The sequence below is a fragment of the Periplaneta americana genome, chromosome 12 (genome assembly GCF_040183065.1).
Source record: "Periplaneta americana isolate PAMFEO1 chromosome 12, P.americana_PAMFEO1_priV1, whole genome shotgun sequence".
Classification (NCBI taxonomy): domain Eukaryota; kingdom Metazoa; phylum Arthropoda; class Insecta; order Blattodea; family Blattidae; genus Periplaneta; species Periplaneta americana.
Window position 1 is genome coordinate 52,626,042 of NC_091128.1, and position 14,211 is coordinate 52,640,252.

General features: G+C 34.9%; 1 protein-coding gene across 4 annotated transcripts in view; it reads right to left on the reverse strand.

Moving 5' to 3' along the window:
- Window positions 1–14,211, reverse strand: part of Axn (protein axin) — a 223,961-nt gene that overhangs the window by 33,525 nt on the left and 176,225 nt on the right. For all 4 annotated transcript variants that reach the window (XM_069841325.1, XM_069841327.1, XM_069841324.1 and 1 more), the window contains 3 exons: window positions 13,987–14,127; window positions 11,696–11,855; window positions 1,656–1,800 (listed from right to left, as the gene is read on the reverse strand). In XM_069841325.1, the coding sequence (XP_069697426.1) occupies window positions 1,656–1,800; window positions 11,696–11,855; window positions 13,987–14,127 (446 nt within the window). The remainder of the gene's footprint in view (window positions 1–1,655; window positions 1,801–11,695; window positions 11,856–13,986; window positions 14,128–14,211) is intronic.

Sequence of the window (14,211 nt, forward strand, 5' to 3'; positions counted from 1 at the left end):
CTTTGTCAATAAACAAAAAGAAAATGGACGATTTGAGAAGATTTAGTGCCGGCACATAAATTCTATTCCCAAATTTATAGTTTACCTACACGTGAAAAAGAGTAAATATGGTTGCTAATTGTATTTTATGAATATTTTTTTCTTTGGCAAAAATGATACCCATTCTTATACTATACATCCATGGTAAATATTTATTTATGAATGTACACTGGCCAAAACTGCAAGCAACTTTCTTGTTGGGAAATATTTAGTCACCAATGTGCAGTAGGCCTTAATGAGACACATGGAATTTATCAATTTTCTTCGTTTAAAATCCCGACATTTGAAAACTTATTGCATGCTGATCATTTACTGGATTCACATGGTTTTTGTAGTTACTTTATTCAATACTGTAAAGAAATTCATGCTGAGCTCTATGTCTTAAACTTTAAGGGTGCTATTCATAGACATTTCGCTAGCCCGCGCTACGAGCGTGCTAAACAGGATTCATATCATATCATATCACTAACACTGGTTTATGAATACGAAAAACGTTAGTTTGCTGATCATCCACTGAAAGCCCGCGCTAAGAATGTCTATGAATAGGGCTCTAACAGTTTCATTGCAAAAATCTACTAAAAGAAATTCTGATATTAAGTAATATGTCGAAGTTCTTCCCACTTTTAATATGCTTTCAGGGGAAGTGGATGATCAGTTATGAAACTTCCACTATGTGTCAGAAATATGATGCAGACATAATTTACTTGAAGTGTAGAAGGAACAGACAAAAAACGCATAACCAAAAAAGCATTATATCATCAACCAAAGAGAAAGAGATCCTAAAAGACCAATAAAAAGGTGACTTTGGAAGCCAAAACTTCTACTAGATCCTGAAGCAGAAAAGTTAAGGGTAGAAGATGGTATTTTTTGGTGAAAAATGAGTAAATTAAAAAAAAAAAAAATGCCCTTATCGGATGTTGAGTCGCCATTTTTAAACTTCCTGCGCTATGGATTTTTAAATCACACGCCCCAGTATCGGTTTCCAGTAACCATTTTTTTTGCTAGACAAAAATGGATATAATTTCTAAACTATTAAAGATACATGCATGAAATTTAGAACACACATTCTTTAGACTATTAGGAAACTTTTCTCTGTAACAGAATTTTGTTATTTGATTTCATTTTAAAAATACGTCCGTTTGTTTGCAAGAAAGGAAATCGGAAAAGTGTTATTAAATTTTAATTGTTTATTTTACAAACGTAGGGACTAATATCAAAATTCTGTTACAGACAGTTTGTAGAACATGCTTTTGCAAATACATTGCAAAAAACTGTTTGAATCTATCTTTAAAGACGGTTTAGATATACCGATTTTAGTACAATCCTGCATTGAGTATATTTTTTTCAAATTTGGGCCCCCAAATAATTTTTTTCAAAATATTTATATTTGGTTGAGTTGCTACACCTATGAGCTCTCTAAATACAAGAAATTAATATTTTACACCAAAAAAAAAAAAGTTAAAAAAAAATACCATCCTCTCCCCTTAAAGAAGGAGAATGAGAAAGCAACAGAACAGGATACAGAGAAAAAGAATGAAGGATTATAAGAAGCAATAGGAGACGATTCTATGATTTAGTATGTTTTTTGGCAGATTTTAATCTCGCATTTCACAAACCTGTCTTTGCACTGTGAGTTGGGATGCATAACAGGAGTGCTGTCTGAAACAACACTCACTCCACTGTCAGTCAGATCTGTCAGAGTCTTCTTGCTACTTGACTTTCTGCTTGCATCTCTGCTCTGACGAAATCTGAAGTCATGACCTGTAATTAATAGAGACATTTAGACATATGAAATTCATAGAGCAAAATTGACTGAAATTTGAATGTTCCCAATACCACATACAAATATATGCATTTCAGTACATAATGAAATAAAATACAATTTTATTTATGTTGTGATGGTATAAACTATAAAACATTTCAAAATTTTCACGGATGTTAAAATGTTATGTTTTATTTAATGACACTCTCAACTGCAGAGATTATATCAGCGTTGCTGGATGTGCCGGAATTTTGTCCCGCAGGAGTTCTTTTACATGCCAGTAAATCTACTGACATGAGCCTATCGCATTTAAGCACATTTAAATGCCATCGACCTGGCCCGGGATCAAACCTGCAACCTTGGGGATAGAAGGCCAGCGCTATACCAACTTGCCAACCAGGTCGACGATTTTCATGGAAATATATATTTTCTTGAAAAGTAATCTTTGTCACGGGGTTTGTCAGTCAATTCACAGGTTTTTTTTCCTCAGATTTCCAGTCGAAAAACAATGAAATAATAAGTATTTTTCGACTGGAAATCTGTTTGATGAACTGAACTGCAACTGAAAGAAGTTGACACAAAAATATTTTTCTAAACATGCTTACCTATCCTCGAAATCTTCTTTTTCTATATTTTTTTAAACTGAACTTATTGGTAAGATATGGCTCACACTATTGTATGCAACAACTCTTTCATTCTTAAATAAATCAGTATGAAAAATACACTCGGGGACATTAACTCTATTAAATATAGAATATAATCTAAATTTAACAGAAGAAATACTAAAATCAGAAGTAAACACTGTAATACTGAAACAGTTGTCTTTAGAGACAATTAATATTAGGTACCCTCCACAAAACTGGCTTCATTTATACACCGACGGATCCTTGATCTCCAGAGAACAAGGTGCCGGTGCAGGTGTTACGTGCTGTCTCTTCTCACTTTATAGATCTCTTGGATATGGAACAACAAGTTTTGATGGTGAAATCATTGCAATAAATGAATGTCTCAGGAATCTTCTATGCCACATCAATAAATTTAAAAATGCAGTTATATTGTCAGACTCCAAAGCAGCTATTCTATCAATCGTCTCTAAACACACACCTTCATCTCAAACAGCAGAAATAACTAAAATGCTCTCTCAATTAATATCACTCAATAAAAGAATTGTATTCCAATGGATACCATCTCATTGTGGAATCCTGAGAAACGAGAATACAGATGCTTTAGCAAAGAAGGGCAGCACTGCTACTTACAGACCTGTTACTAAATCTACGTATTACTCTGTGAAGAGATTTATTAAATCTACGTACTTAGACTTCAACAAACAAAATTTGATAACTCAATCCCAAGGGAAAAAAACGGAAAACTCTGAATCAAAATCCACAGTTAATTCTCGATTTACCACGAAAATCGTCTGTAGCTGCATTTAGATTGGCAACAGGCCATGATTGTTTGGCCAAACACCTGCATAGAATTGGAATATATCAGTCCCCTAACTGCCCATTGTGCAACTCAAACCAAGAAATGGATTCGGAACACCTCAAAATCTGTGCTTCAGTGGCTGGCCATGATAATATCTTTGAAAAATATTGGAGTGCAAGAGGTCAAATGACTTTATTGTCAAACGCCTGGCATTAGAAAACAACAACAACAACATTATGAAATTATGTACATATGAAGGTAAGTTGTGAACACAAGAAGATCTCTAAAGAAGTGTTTGTACACAGTCAAATTAAAACACACACGTGCACGTGCACGCGCACGCACACGCACATACATATATATAAAATAGTGCTTTATACATTGATATCATTGTCTTCCTAACAAGTATTAGGCCGAGTGGCAAAATTGACTGAAATTTGAATGTTCCCAATACCACATACAAATATATGTATTTCAGTACATAATGAAATAAAATACAATTTTATTTATGTTGTGATGGTATAAACTATAAAACAGGTCTCGAACTAGAATTTTCAGTCCATCTCTTCTTCGGACGGCCTAGAGATCTTTTGCCATGCGGATGGTAATGAAACAGTGCTTTTGGAATTCTCCATTGATCCATTTGTTCGAGATGACCCTTCCACTGAAGTTGATATTTGCTGATGAACTGCATAATGGGTTCTATTTGAAGTTCTTGCATTATGTCCTCATTTTTTTATGATCCCAGCGAGTATATCCAGCTGTTGCTCTCATGAACCTCATCTCACTTGCTGTTATTCTACTGACATCTTTATTCTTCACAGTCCACGCTTCACTACCATAGCTTAATACTGGCTGTGCTAAGGTTTTATACAAGCCTATTCTTTACGTTGATGTATAACATAAAATGTAATGCCATTTATAGCATCTCTTATTTTATTAAAAAGATAGCTATCTCGAATTCACATATTAAGAAAGAATCACTTCTTCTTACATAGCATAAAAATATAAATAATTATGAATATCAACTACATACAAGTTTATTCCACACTATTTCACACAAAGCATCTCACCCACGAACTAGGATGAAAGTGGTACTTAATATTTAGTTTTGTATATGCTGTACAAGTAATGAAAACTCTGAACATTTCAGGTTCAACTGAATATACCGTTCTCTGATTCATGGCTGAATGGTTTGAATGTTTTACACTAAACATGTTTCAACAGACATTGGCAAAGTATAATGAAAGTAATCATATACAATGAGTCCAGTAAACTTGAGACATGATTCTTTTTGCATTGTATTCGTCAAAACATGGAGAAAACACTAGTATCTTACATGCAAGCTATTTGGAAAATAGTTATAATTTTGTGAACTTTATTGTGCTCCATAATTAACGTATCTAAAAACAGTTTTATATTTGTGTTATAGGGTTGATGAAAGCTTATGGTTTGGAGTAGCTGGCAATTATGCAGACAGAGTATTACAGAAATTCGTAATAACAAAGTGAAGTCCTCTTTGTGCAAATCTATGTGGAGAAAAAGAATAATCGATAATTATTCACACAGAAAATCGTCAGAGCAGCTTCAAAAACACTAACACATTCTTGCTTGGTGTCTCATGGTATGCTAATAAGAAGACATGGATGACAGGAGAGATTTTTCGTTCCTGGCTTGTTACGTACATACATAAGTGTTCTGCCCATGGGCAGGTCTTTCACTGCAAACCCAGCATTCTCCAATCTTTCTTATATTCTGCCTTCCTCTTAGTCTCTGCATATGATCCACATATCACCCTTTCATTCATTACGTCCTCTACAGAGGACAGCAACTTCAATGCCATTTCATGGACAATTGTTGACAGTTCCATTTAGTCACCTTATCCTCTCAAGTGGTCAGTTCATATCTGGAAATCTCGGCATCATGCTGTAAAAATGAGACTGTGGGCAATTCACAAAAACTTAAAAGGAGTCAAGAACAATCAATTAGACTTTTCTAAACAAAAAACATAATTCGTGACTGAAAGGGTTAATGTCGTCTATCATCTGATATTTTCTTCTGCTCCGAACTCTTCTCCAGTTCACCATTCCTTCCAGTGCATCCTTCAGTGGGCAGTTTCTTCTCAGCCAGTGATCCAGCCAATTCCTTTTTCTCTTTCTGATCAGTCGCAGCATCAGTTATTCTTTATCCACTCTTTCCAACACAACTTCATTTCTTATTCTGTCTGTCCACTTCACACACTCCATTCTTCTCCATATCCACATTTCAAATGCTTCTATTTGTTTCTCTTCACGTCGTAATGTCCATGTCTCATATAATGCCACACTCCACACAAAGCACTTCACTAGCCTCTTCCTTAGTTCTTTTTCCAGAGGTCTGCAGAAGAATCTCCTTTTTCTATTAAAAGCTCCTGGCTCGTTAAATTGAATTAAAAAATGTGCAATCGCAAACAAAATATCTTACTTTTCATAGATAATGCTCCATGTCACTGTTGTGAAAAGTTATCCAATGTGGAACTGAAATTTTTTCCAGCCCATCATGCCTGCAACCTCTTGAACAAGGCATGATCCGCTCTTCAAACTAAATTACCAGAAGAAGCTTTTGCATTTGTTGAGAGGATGGACGATGTTACATCAGTTCATGAACTAGCGAAGCCTGTGACTGTAAATGATGCTGTTAATTGGCTTAAGAGTGCATGGACGGAAGTGAAACCAGAAACAATTAGGAAATGTTTCAATAATGTGGCTTTCAGTCTTCAGAAAATGTGGATTTTTTTTTTTAATTTTTATTGGGTCATTTTACGATGCTGTATCAACATCTCAGGTTATTTAGTGTCTGAATGAAATGAAGGTGATAATGCCAGTGAAATGAGTCCAGGGTCAAGCACCGAAAGTTAACCAGCATTTGCTCGTATTGGGTTGAGGGAAAACCCCGGAAAAAACCTCAACCAGGTAACTTGCCCCAACAGGGATTCGAACCCGGGCCACCTAGTTTCGGGGCCAGACGCACTGACCGTTACTCCACAGGTGTGGACGAAAATGTGGATGTTGAAGATAATGGTGATCAGGATCAAGTGTGTCATGCTGCCAGTGTAGAGATTGATTTTTCTGCACTGAATGAGCAGGTTGAATGTTTCAACAGTGATGACTGGGATGAAGTTGTTGCGGAATTGAATCAAAACCCTGCGTGTGATGACAACCAGAAAAGTGACAGTGACGAAGATGACATGCTTACTAACGAATCCATTTCATTACATGATGCACTTGGCAGCATTGCAAGGCATTCTCTTGCCTGTGAACTCTCCAATAAAAAACTCATAGATTTACTTTCCGAACTGGAAAAGGAATATGGAAATATAATTGTAAAAAAGCACATGAAGAAATTAGAGCCAATACCAATTTCACAGTATGTTATGAGTAAAAGCAACATTTGAAATGGTATGTACCTATAGTACTATGAATAGTATTTTAATAGAATTTAGTAAACAACTATTATTCATTTTTATATAGGCTAAAGTATAAGGTTTCTTTATTGACTTGATATAACCTACAGTCCACATTTTTGAGACAGTCATACTTACTACTTAATTTTACAGCATTTTATTTTGAACCCCCTTTAAGAAGACTAGCCCTCCAGACGACCCTTTTATGAAAAAATGTCGTCGGCTTAAAGGGGTTTTACTCTATTTTGTTTTGGTAGCTGTATAGATGGAGAATTTCGCTTCACAGAGATATGTAATTGAGAAAGGGAGTAATACTAATTTTGAATACATCTTGTAAATGCAGCCAAAACGCTGGTAGATTTTGCTTTTAAAACACGATTTTTAGTTAGCTGTGAGATGTCAAATCTGTGAGGACCTCAGATTCCACTGAGTTTAAATTTGGTGGCTTTTGTTCATGCTGAACACATTCAGTACCCATTTAAAGTCATCAAGCACCTTCTCTTGAGATGTCAGAAAATAAAGTTCAAATGAGTCTTTTAAAGTTTCGAGATGGGCCTGAATATTTTTATATATTTTTTTCTTTAATCTTGATATTATTTTCATCCAAGAAGCTTTTTGTAAGAGGGAAGAAATCGGTATCTTCCTTTTCACGCACATACATATGTTTTCTTCTTAAAAGAAGATATTTTGGTGCTTGCATCAAAAACAGTAAAACAAACTGTAGCAATTTTTCCATGCAATGATAGATTCATTTAGTTTATTTTGCAATATCGGCCAAGTACGTCAGTTTGCACACCCAATCTTCATCACTTAAAACCGTCATGAACAGAACATTATGGTACATCAAAAATGCCTCGAGACAACCACTTTACTTCAGTGACTGATGGTGGCTTCCCACATCTTCACACATTATTTGAAGAGTCTCCTTTTAAGAGATCGCAATTTTATATAGTTTATTATTTTTATGACATCATTTCAACACTATCAGAAGCTCAGAAAACATTTTTCTCGACTGTGTGACTGTGAAGAATGCAATGGCTGCTGCTACATTTCTTTGCCTTTTCTTTTAATTTTGGCAATGGCTCCAGCATTCTGAACCATCAATGCCTTTGCACCATCAATGCATATATCTGCACAGTACTTCAACCCGGTGATGTCACCCAATTCATCCATTTGTAGAGCAAATTTGGTACACCTGATGCAACTGATAAGTGTTTCTTTCACGTCATCAGCCACATCACTGATTCGTCTAGCAACAGTGTTATTTCACAAAGGAATGTTGGAGACTAACGTAACAGCTTTTTCATCAAACAAACCCTTGACAATATCGATTGTACACGATTTAATAAGTCTCTCCAATGATATGAGCTTCATCAGCTCGAGCTACATGGTAACTTATGAGGTAGGAAGTTTCCAGTACTTTTTCATTATTCGTTTTAGAAAGCATTGTCATAGTTTTCTGTGAAGTCAAGATTTCGTTGCACTTCCTCTTGAAAAAATCAGACAGCTTATCTCTGAACTCTGAATGGTTTCCCTCGAAATGACACCGCAATTTAACTGGAAACATGAAACTGTTGGGCAACACATTTCCACAAATCAAATAGAGAGGCCGACCATCATTTGTTTCTGTGAATACCATATTCAAGTAACTTTCTTCGTATTTTCGCTTTTTATTGGGAAGTCTTTCCTCCACTGCCACACTGCAGTCGCTTTTTGCAGACAATGATTGAGGTGGCATTGCAGATTCAGAAATGACTTCTTTTGCGGAAAGCTCTTCTGACAAAGAAACGCTGGAGTGCATTGCTTGGTTATCATCATTTTTTGTCATTGGTTCATCTGGCGAGGTACTGGAGTGAGATGTAACATCTGTTTTCTTCAACATACCTGTTTGAAGCCAGTAATCGACGCGTAAAAGAAAATCACACAGGAACATGAGAGTAACGACTTCATCTTTCATAATCCAGAATTCAAAATAAAGCAAATAAATATTTTATAACGAAATACAAATACTTATCTACTTAAAAACCAATAAAAGCACCTAAGTCAATCAATAATATAACATTTTTTTTTTACTGGAAGTGTATTGCAGTAGTTGGGGTTCGAATATACAAGTAGAACAAACACAACATTTTATTAATGAGCACTTACTAACTACATAGCAATTATCTGTCCGAAGTCAAGAACCATGCTTGCGTATCACTATGCTGTGGTAAACAGAGAAAATCAAGTACACATTAATGTAGAGGTACAAAAGTTTCTTTTAATCTAGCATAATGGTTAAGTACATTGCACTGATTTGAATTGACATAATGTGTGTAAAAACGTTAGTTATAATGAAATATTTACAAGCCTATAATTTATAGCGTATGTTGACTTTGGCTTTCAACCAATTGCAGATCAGTCGGTGATGTTATATTATTTTGGTCTGGTATGGTTCTTGGCTTGGATAAACTATAAACACTGACAACGAGGTCAAACGCACAGAAAATTCGCGGAAGAACTGCAATGTTATCACTAGGGACCGGATTTTTATGTAAATCAAGGTGTGAAATATGTACATATTTATGTAATAAAAATAAGCTGAATATGTACCAAAATATGTAAAATCATGAAAATATTTAATATCAATATCTGGCAGGTATAGGATAGGTAAGACTCTCCAGTTGTGATTTCATAGAGCACCTGACCTTTTTACCGCACACTTGACACATTACTATTTTTCCATCTGTAGTGAAAGCTTCGTCCATTGCAATCCATGATTTTATTTTTGTCGTTAGGGTTGAAGACACAGGGGCCATTTTAGTTAGTTAAAAGCAATAGATAAACTCACTTGCACTTTATAGGTATTGTAAGTACTAAAACTAGAGGACTGAGTGAAATCAATGACCAACAGTACTGCAAGCACTGTTTCGTTTTACTGGATTAGGAGAAAATAAGAGAAGACGTGGGACACATGCACTTTAGCTGCTCCCTGTAAGAAACAAGTACCTACTAAAACCTCAAACTATAGGCATTTACAAACTGTTGTTTGAAAAGCGACATTTCTGTCTCATTCAGAAAGGTAGGATTATTCCAGCCGAGAACCATACTTTCTAATTGCTCGGAAAATTCCATTTCCGTATAGATCTATTAAATTTAAAATAAAGAGATCAAGCAATAACCTGAAAGTCTCATGTCAGACTTGATATGGGTTTTTCCTGGAAGAATTAGGAAGAGAGTGGGTAAGGTTGCAAATTGCATGGGAACGACTTGTTAAGATGTGTGCAGAATTATAGTTTGAGACAAATCATGTCGTCCTCGTCCCATCTACCGCAGGAAGGCAAAGCTACTTTCTTAATGATTTTTACAATAGAAGATAGTTGTATGAGAAAGGTTGCCTTTTGTTCACTCATATTTACAGTGGGCGGTATGGGGTGAGTGCCTCTATTACTTCCTGGAACTAAGGACGTTATGTTTCGTCCCGAAATATATCCTTTCGTAGGTAGGTAAAAAGACTTTTTAAATCTGTGTATTTCAAATTGTAAACTTCCCCAACAGAAGTTTCCCCCCCCCCCTTTTCAGAGAAGTAAAAATGAATGAAACCCCTAAATATGTAGATTTATGTAATACCAAGCCATAATATGTAATGTGGGGTAAATGTGTAAAAATATGTAATATCAAATTTTAATATATTAATGGTAATTACAAGATTCGCAAAGATTTGTTATTTATATACGGTTAGGTTGAAGGGAATATAATATGTAATTACATAAAAATCCGGTCTCTAGTTATCACTATGAAAATTCACTGTGAAGTGACTCCAAATCGATTAGCCAGCCTCTATTTATATGGGGCAAAGTTTCGAGAAGCTTCGAAGGGATTTCAGGAATTCTCGAGAATGAGTGAGAAACTTATTGAATGTGCAGTTCCAATCAGTTTCACATGACACATGACAGGCCAATGGCCCACTCAGCCTCGTCATCTGTATCATGCTACTATAATTTTGGAGCTAGTGATAGCTTCATCTGCTAGAGGAGGCGCGAAATTCAACTTGGCAAATTTCAGTTCAGAATGTAATTTCTAGTTTTCTTATTTTGATTCTACTTTTTGTTTCTTATTCTTTAATTTCATTCAATTTGTATTTATTTTATTTTCCAGGAGCGGCCGCAGAGCCCCTGGAAAGTGCACGCATGTAGGGAACCACCGGATTACTATATAAAATAAAAACATGAATTCACAGACACCAGGAACTTGCAATGGCCAGGTGTACAATTCAAAACAAATTTTCGCAAAAAAATTCTCTTTACAACAAAAATCTATAAAATATTAGTCATTCTTACTAAAGGGCAATTCACTGGGAACCTGTTTCGTAAAGAGTACATTTTCAATTCATTTTGTTCAAGTACTGTATTTCCAATAATGGTATTTAATTTGATTTAATTGTATTGTTTTAATCTTTTCAAAGAAACCTAGATAAGTTGATGGGAAATATACACCAAAGCTCGATTTAGAAAATTAGTGCTGAGTGTCCCACATTTTCTTCTGATGTTTCTGGTAACACTAAGCATGTTTATCTTAAATCTTTATCCACTTAAATGTGCAGAATAAACTGAATGCATTGTATATAACTATAGGAAAATTACGAAACTGATATTGTAATTCTGCAAATCTAGCTTTCAGGTGTAACTCCCTGTGAAACTGATTTGAATAATTTCAAGGGAAAAATTGTTCTGGGGCCAGGTATCAATTCTAATTGAGTTGGTGCCGGGTAGAGTTCCTGGGTAGCTCAGTTGGGAGAGCATTGGTGCATTTAGTCAAAGATCCAAAGGTTCGATATTCCGCCCCGAAACAATTTTTCTCTTGAAATTATTCATTGTAATTCTGGCTTTCATCATATCAGTAAATTTAATGTGTGTGTTAAAATATTAATATTATAACATATACACAACATAATCAAATAAAATTCTTTATTTCTCATTATTACCTATGAAAAATACGATGAAAACAGATGAATAGGGAACTGTATGATATTTTAAGAAATAACCTACCAGGCATGGAAGAATGGACATCTTGTTTCTGCGCATCTTGGTAATCAGGCATAGACTTGCTTTTGGGCATGTGTCCACTGCCCCCATGATGTTTGTGCTCAGTGCCTTCTGGGAAGTCATGCACATTTCCAGAGTCTGATGAGAACGTTGAGAAAACATCCTACACACAAAATCAATCCACATGTTCCACCGACAACAAACAAGGTACTAAATAAAATTAAGTAATGGCAATGAAAAGTAACTTCACATTTAATCTAGAATAATTAGGCTAAGCTAATACAGAAATATATTTTATATTTTATACTATTGCATAATCAGAATAATCAATGAATGACTGATTACATATATTACAATGTTATATTATAACACAGAAGACTTGATTCATCTCTCTTATAAAAAAATTATTTTGTGAAGTGATGATATGATAGATGCAACCTTTGTTTATGTTAAAAAAATTATGGTTTATATAACGATGTTCGCAACTGCCAAGGTTATATCAGCATCGCTGGTGTGCCGGAATTTTGTCCCGCAGCAGTTCTTTCACATGCCAGTAAATCTACTGACATGAGCCGGTTACATTTAAGCATCAACCTAGGCTGGGACCGAACCTGCAACCTCGAGCACAGCTATACCAACTGTGCTACCAAGGCCGACTTGTTTATGTTGGCTTGTCTTCATTCACGGAACAACTTTCAGTCTTTCTCTCCTTTCTTTTGACTGTTAAGATCAGAGAAAGATTTTTTTTTTTCCGACTTTTAAATGTAATCGACAACTTGTGTTTTCCTTCTTTATTTCTTTCTTTCATCCAACACCCACCATTGACATTTCAGCCATTTGGAACTTCATGAACCAATATATTGATATAATGTGACTGTGTTTTCCCTTTTTTTTTTAACATGTTTGTCAGTTTGCACCCATGACATTCAATCTTTACTTACATTTTATTAATTCTAACTTTATTTTGCTGAGAGATTTGTAATATCACCACCCTTACTTCCAGACAAGAGAGTGAGAGAGACAAGAATAATTACACGCATTTTCCTCTTTCATTTCCTAAAAAAAATAACATTTTTTATATTATTATATTTTCTTGTAATCCATCTCAAAGTGCCAAAATTGGCATGCCTTGCACTTCGTACAATCATTGGGTGTTTCCTTTATACCTGCTGTGAATACGGAGTCATAATCACAGATCATCTTACATTACCTCACCAGCCAGCCTAAGATAAGCTCACTCACCCTGATGTTTGTAAACAATACTATTTCCTATTCTGTTGCTAGAACATTCGAAAATATCGATGTACAGTAACTAAGAAAAATCCAAATTCTGTTACCATGCATCTCTCTTCCTTCTAGTATTTTCTCCCGCCAAAAGTTGCAGGAACCAAGTACAGTCAATTCAATCTTCGCTGTCTAGATTCCACTAATATGATTTTTCATTATGAATACCCAATGTTAAGCCAACACATCAAACATCTCAAATAGATGGTATTTATCAACCAAGATTTTGGTAAAGGCTGGTTCACAATAAACTGGAAACGGAAACTACAACGAGAACGAGAACGAAAATAATGTTCAAATAAATGTATTTAATGTGAGCATTCACAATAGTTAATTCTGAATGTTCACATTTAAATACATTTATTTAACAATATTTCTGTTCTCGTCGTTTCCGTTCTTGGTTTATTGTGAACCAGCCTTAAGCCATAGCCCTTTAACCAACTGAAACTTTTCTTTGATTGTATTCAGGCACTTTTGACAACTGTCCTAACTCATACTAAAGTATACATTTATTTAATTATTTAGTCTGGCGGAGTTAAGGCCATCAGGCCTTCTCTACCACACCACCAGAATACAAATACGCATATACACAAAAAAAAAAAAAAAATGCAGATAGAAAAAGCAAATAAGAAATAGTAATAGAAATAAAATTACAAATACAAACACAAAAAGCACAAATGCAAAAATACAAAAAAGAGGAGAATAAAAAAAAATATATATACAAGTAGAAAGATAAGATTCACAATGGGCACAAAAAGTACTAATACTATATATTGACTGCCTAATATATTAGTGATTAAGGAAAATGACTAAACATATAGAAATAAGTAACTGACTGTGCAAATTTGTATCATCTTGAAAACAGATACTGTATAGTATGTATATTATTTTCTACATAAAATATCAATATTGTATCACCACTTCATAGGTTTATGTGCAACATATTCTTTAATATTAAAGGACATTCTTCCAATTCATACACATTTTGAAAATGTAAATTCGTTATTTACCTTCTCTTTGCGTACGTAACGAGGGTAATACGTAGGGCGTGAATGGGACTGGTATGGATGAGGCACACTGTGAATGAGACCCACACTGCTGGAATGGGACGGAATTGCAGTACCTGGCATCACGCCCCCTGTGCTAGGTACCTGAAACAGAACCATGAATGTATCAACTTACTATATTTAAAGAATACAGAAGTATTTCCAATTATGAAGTTAAATTTTCAAAAA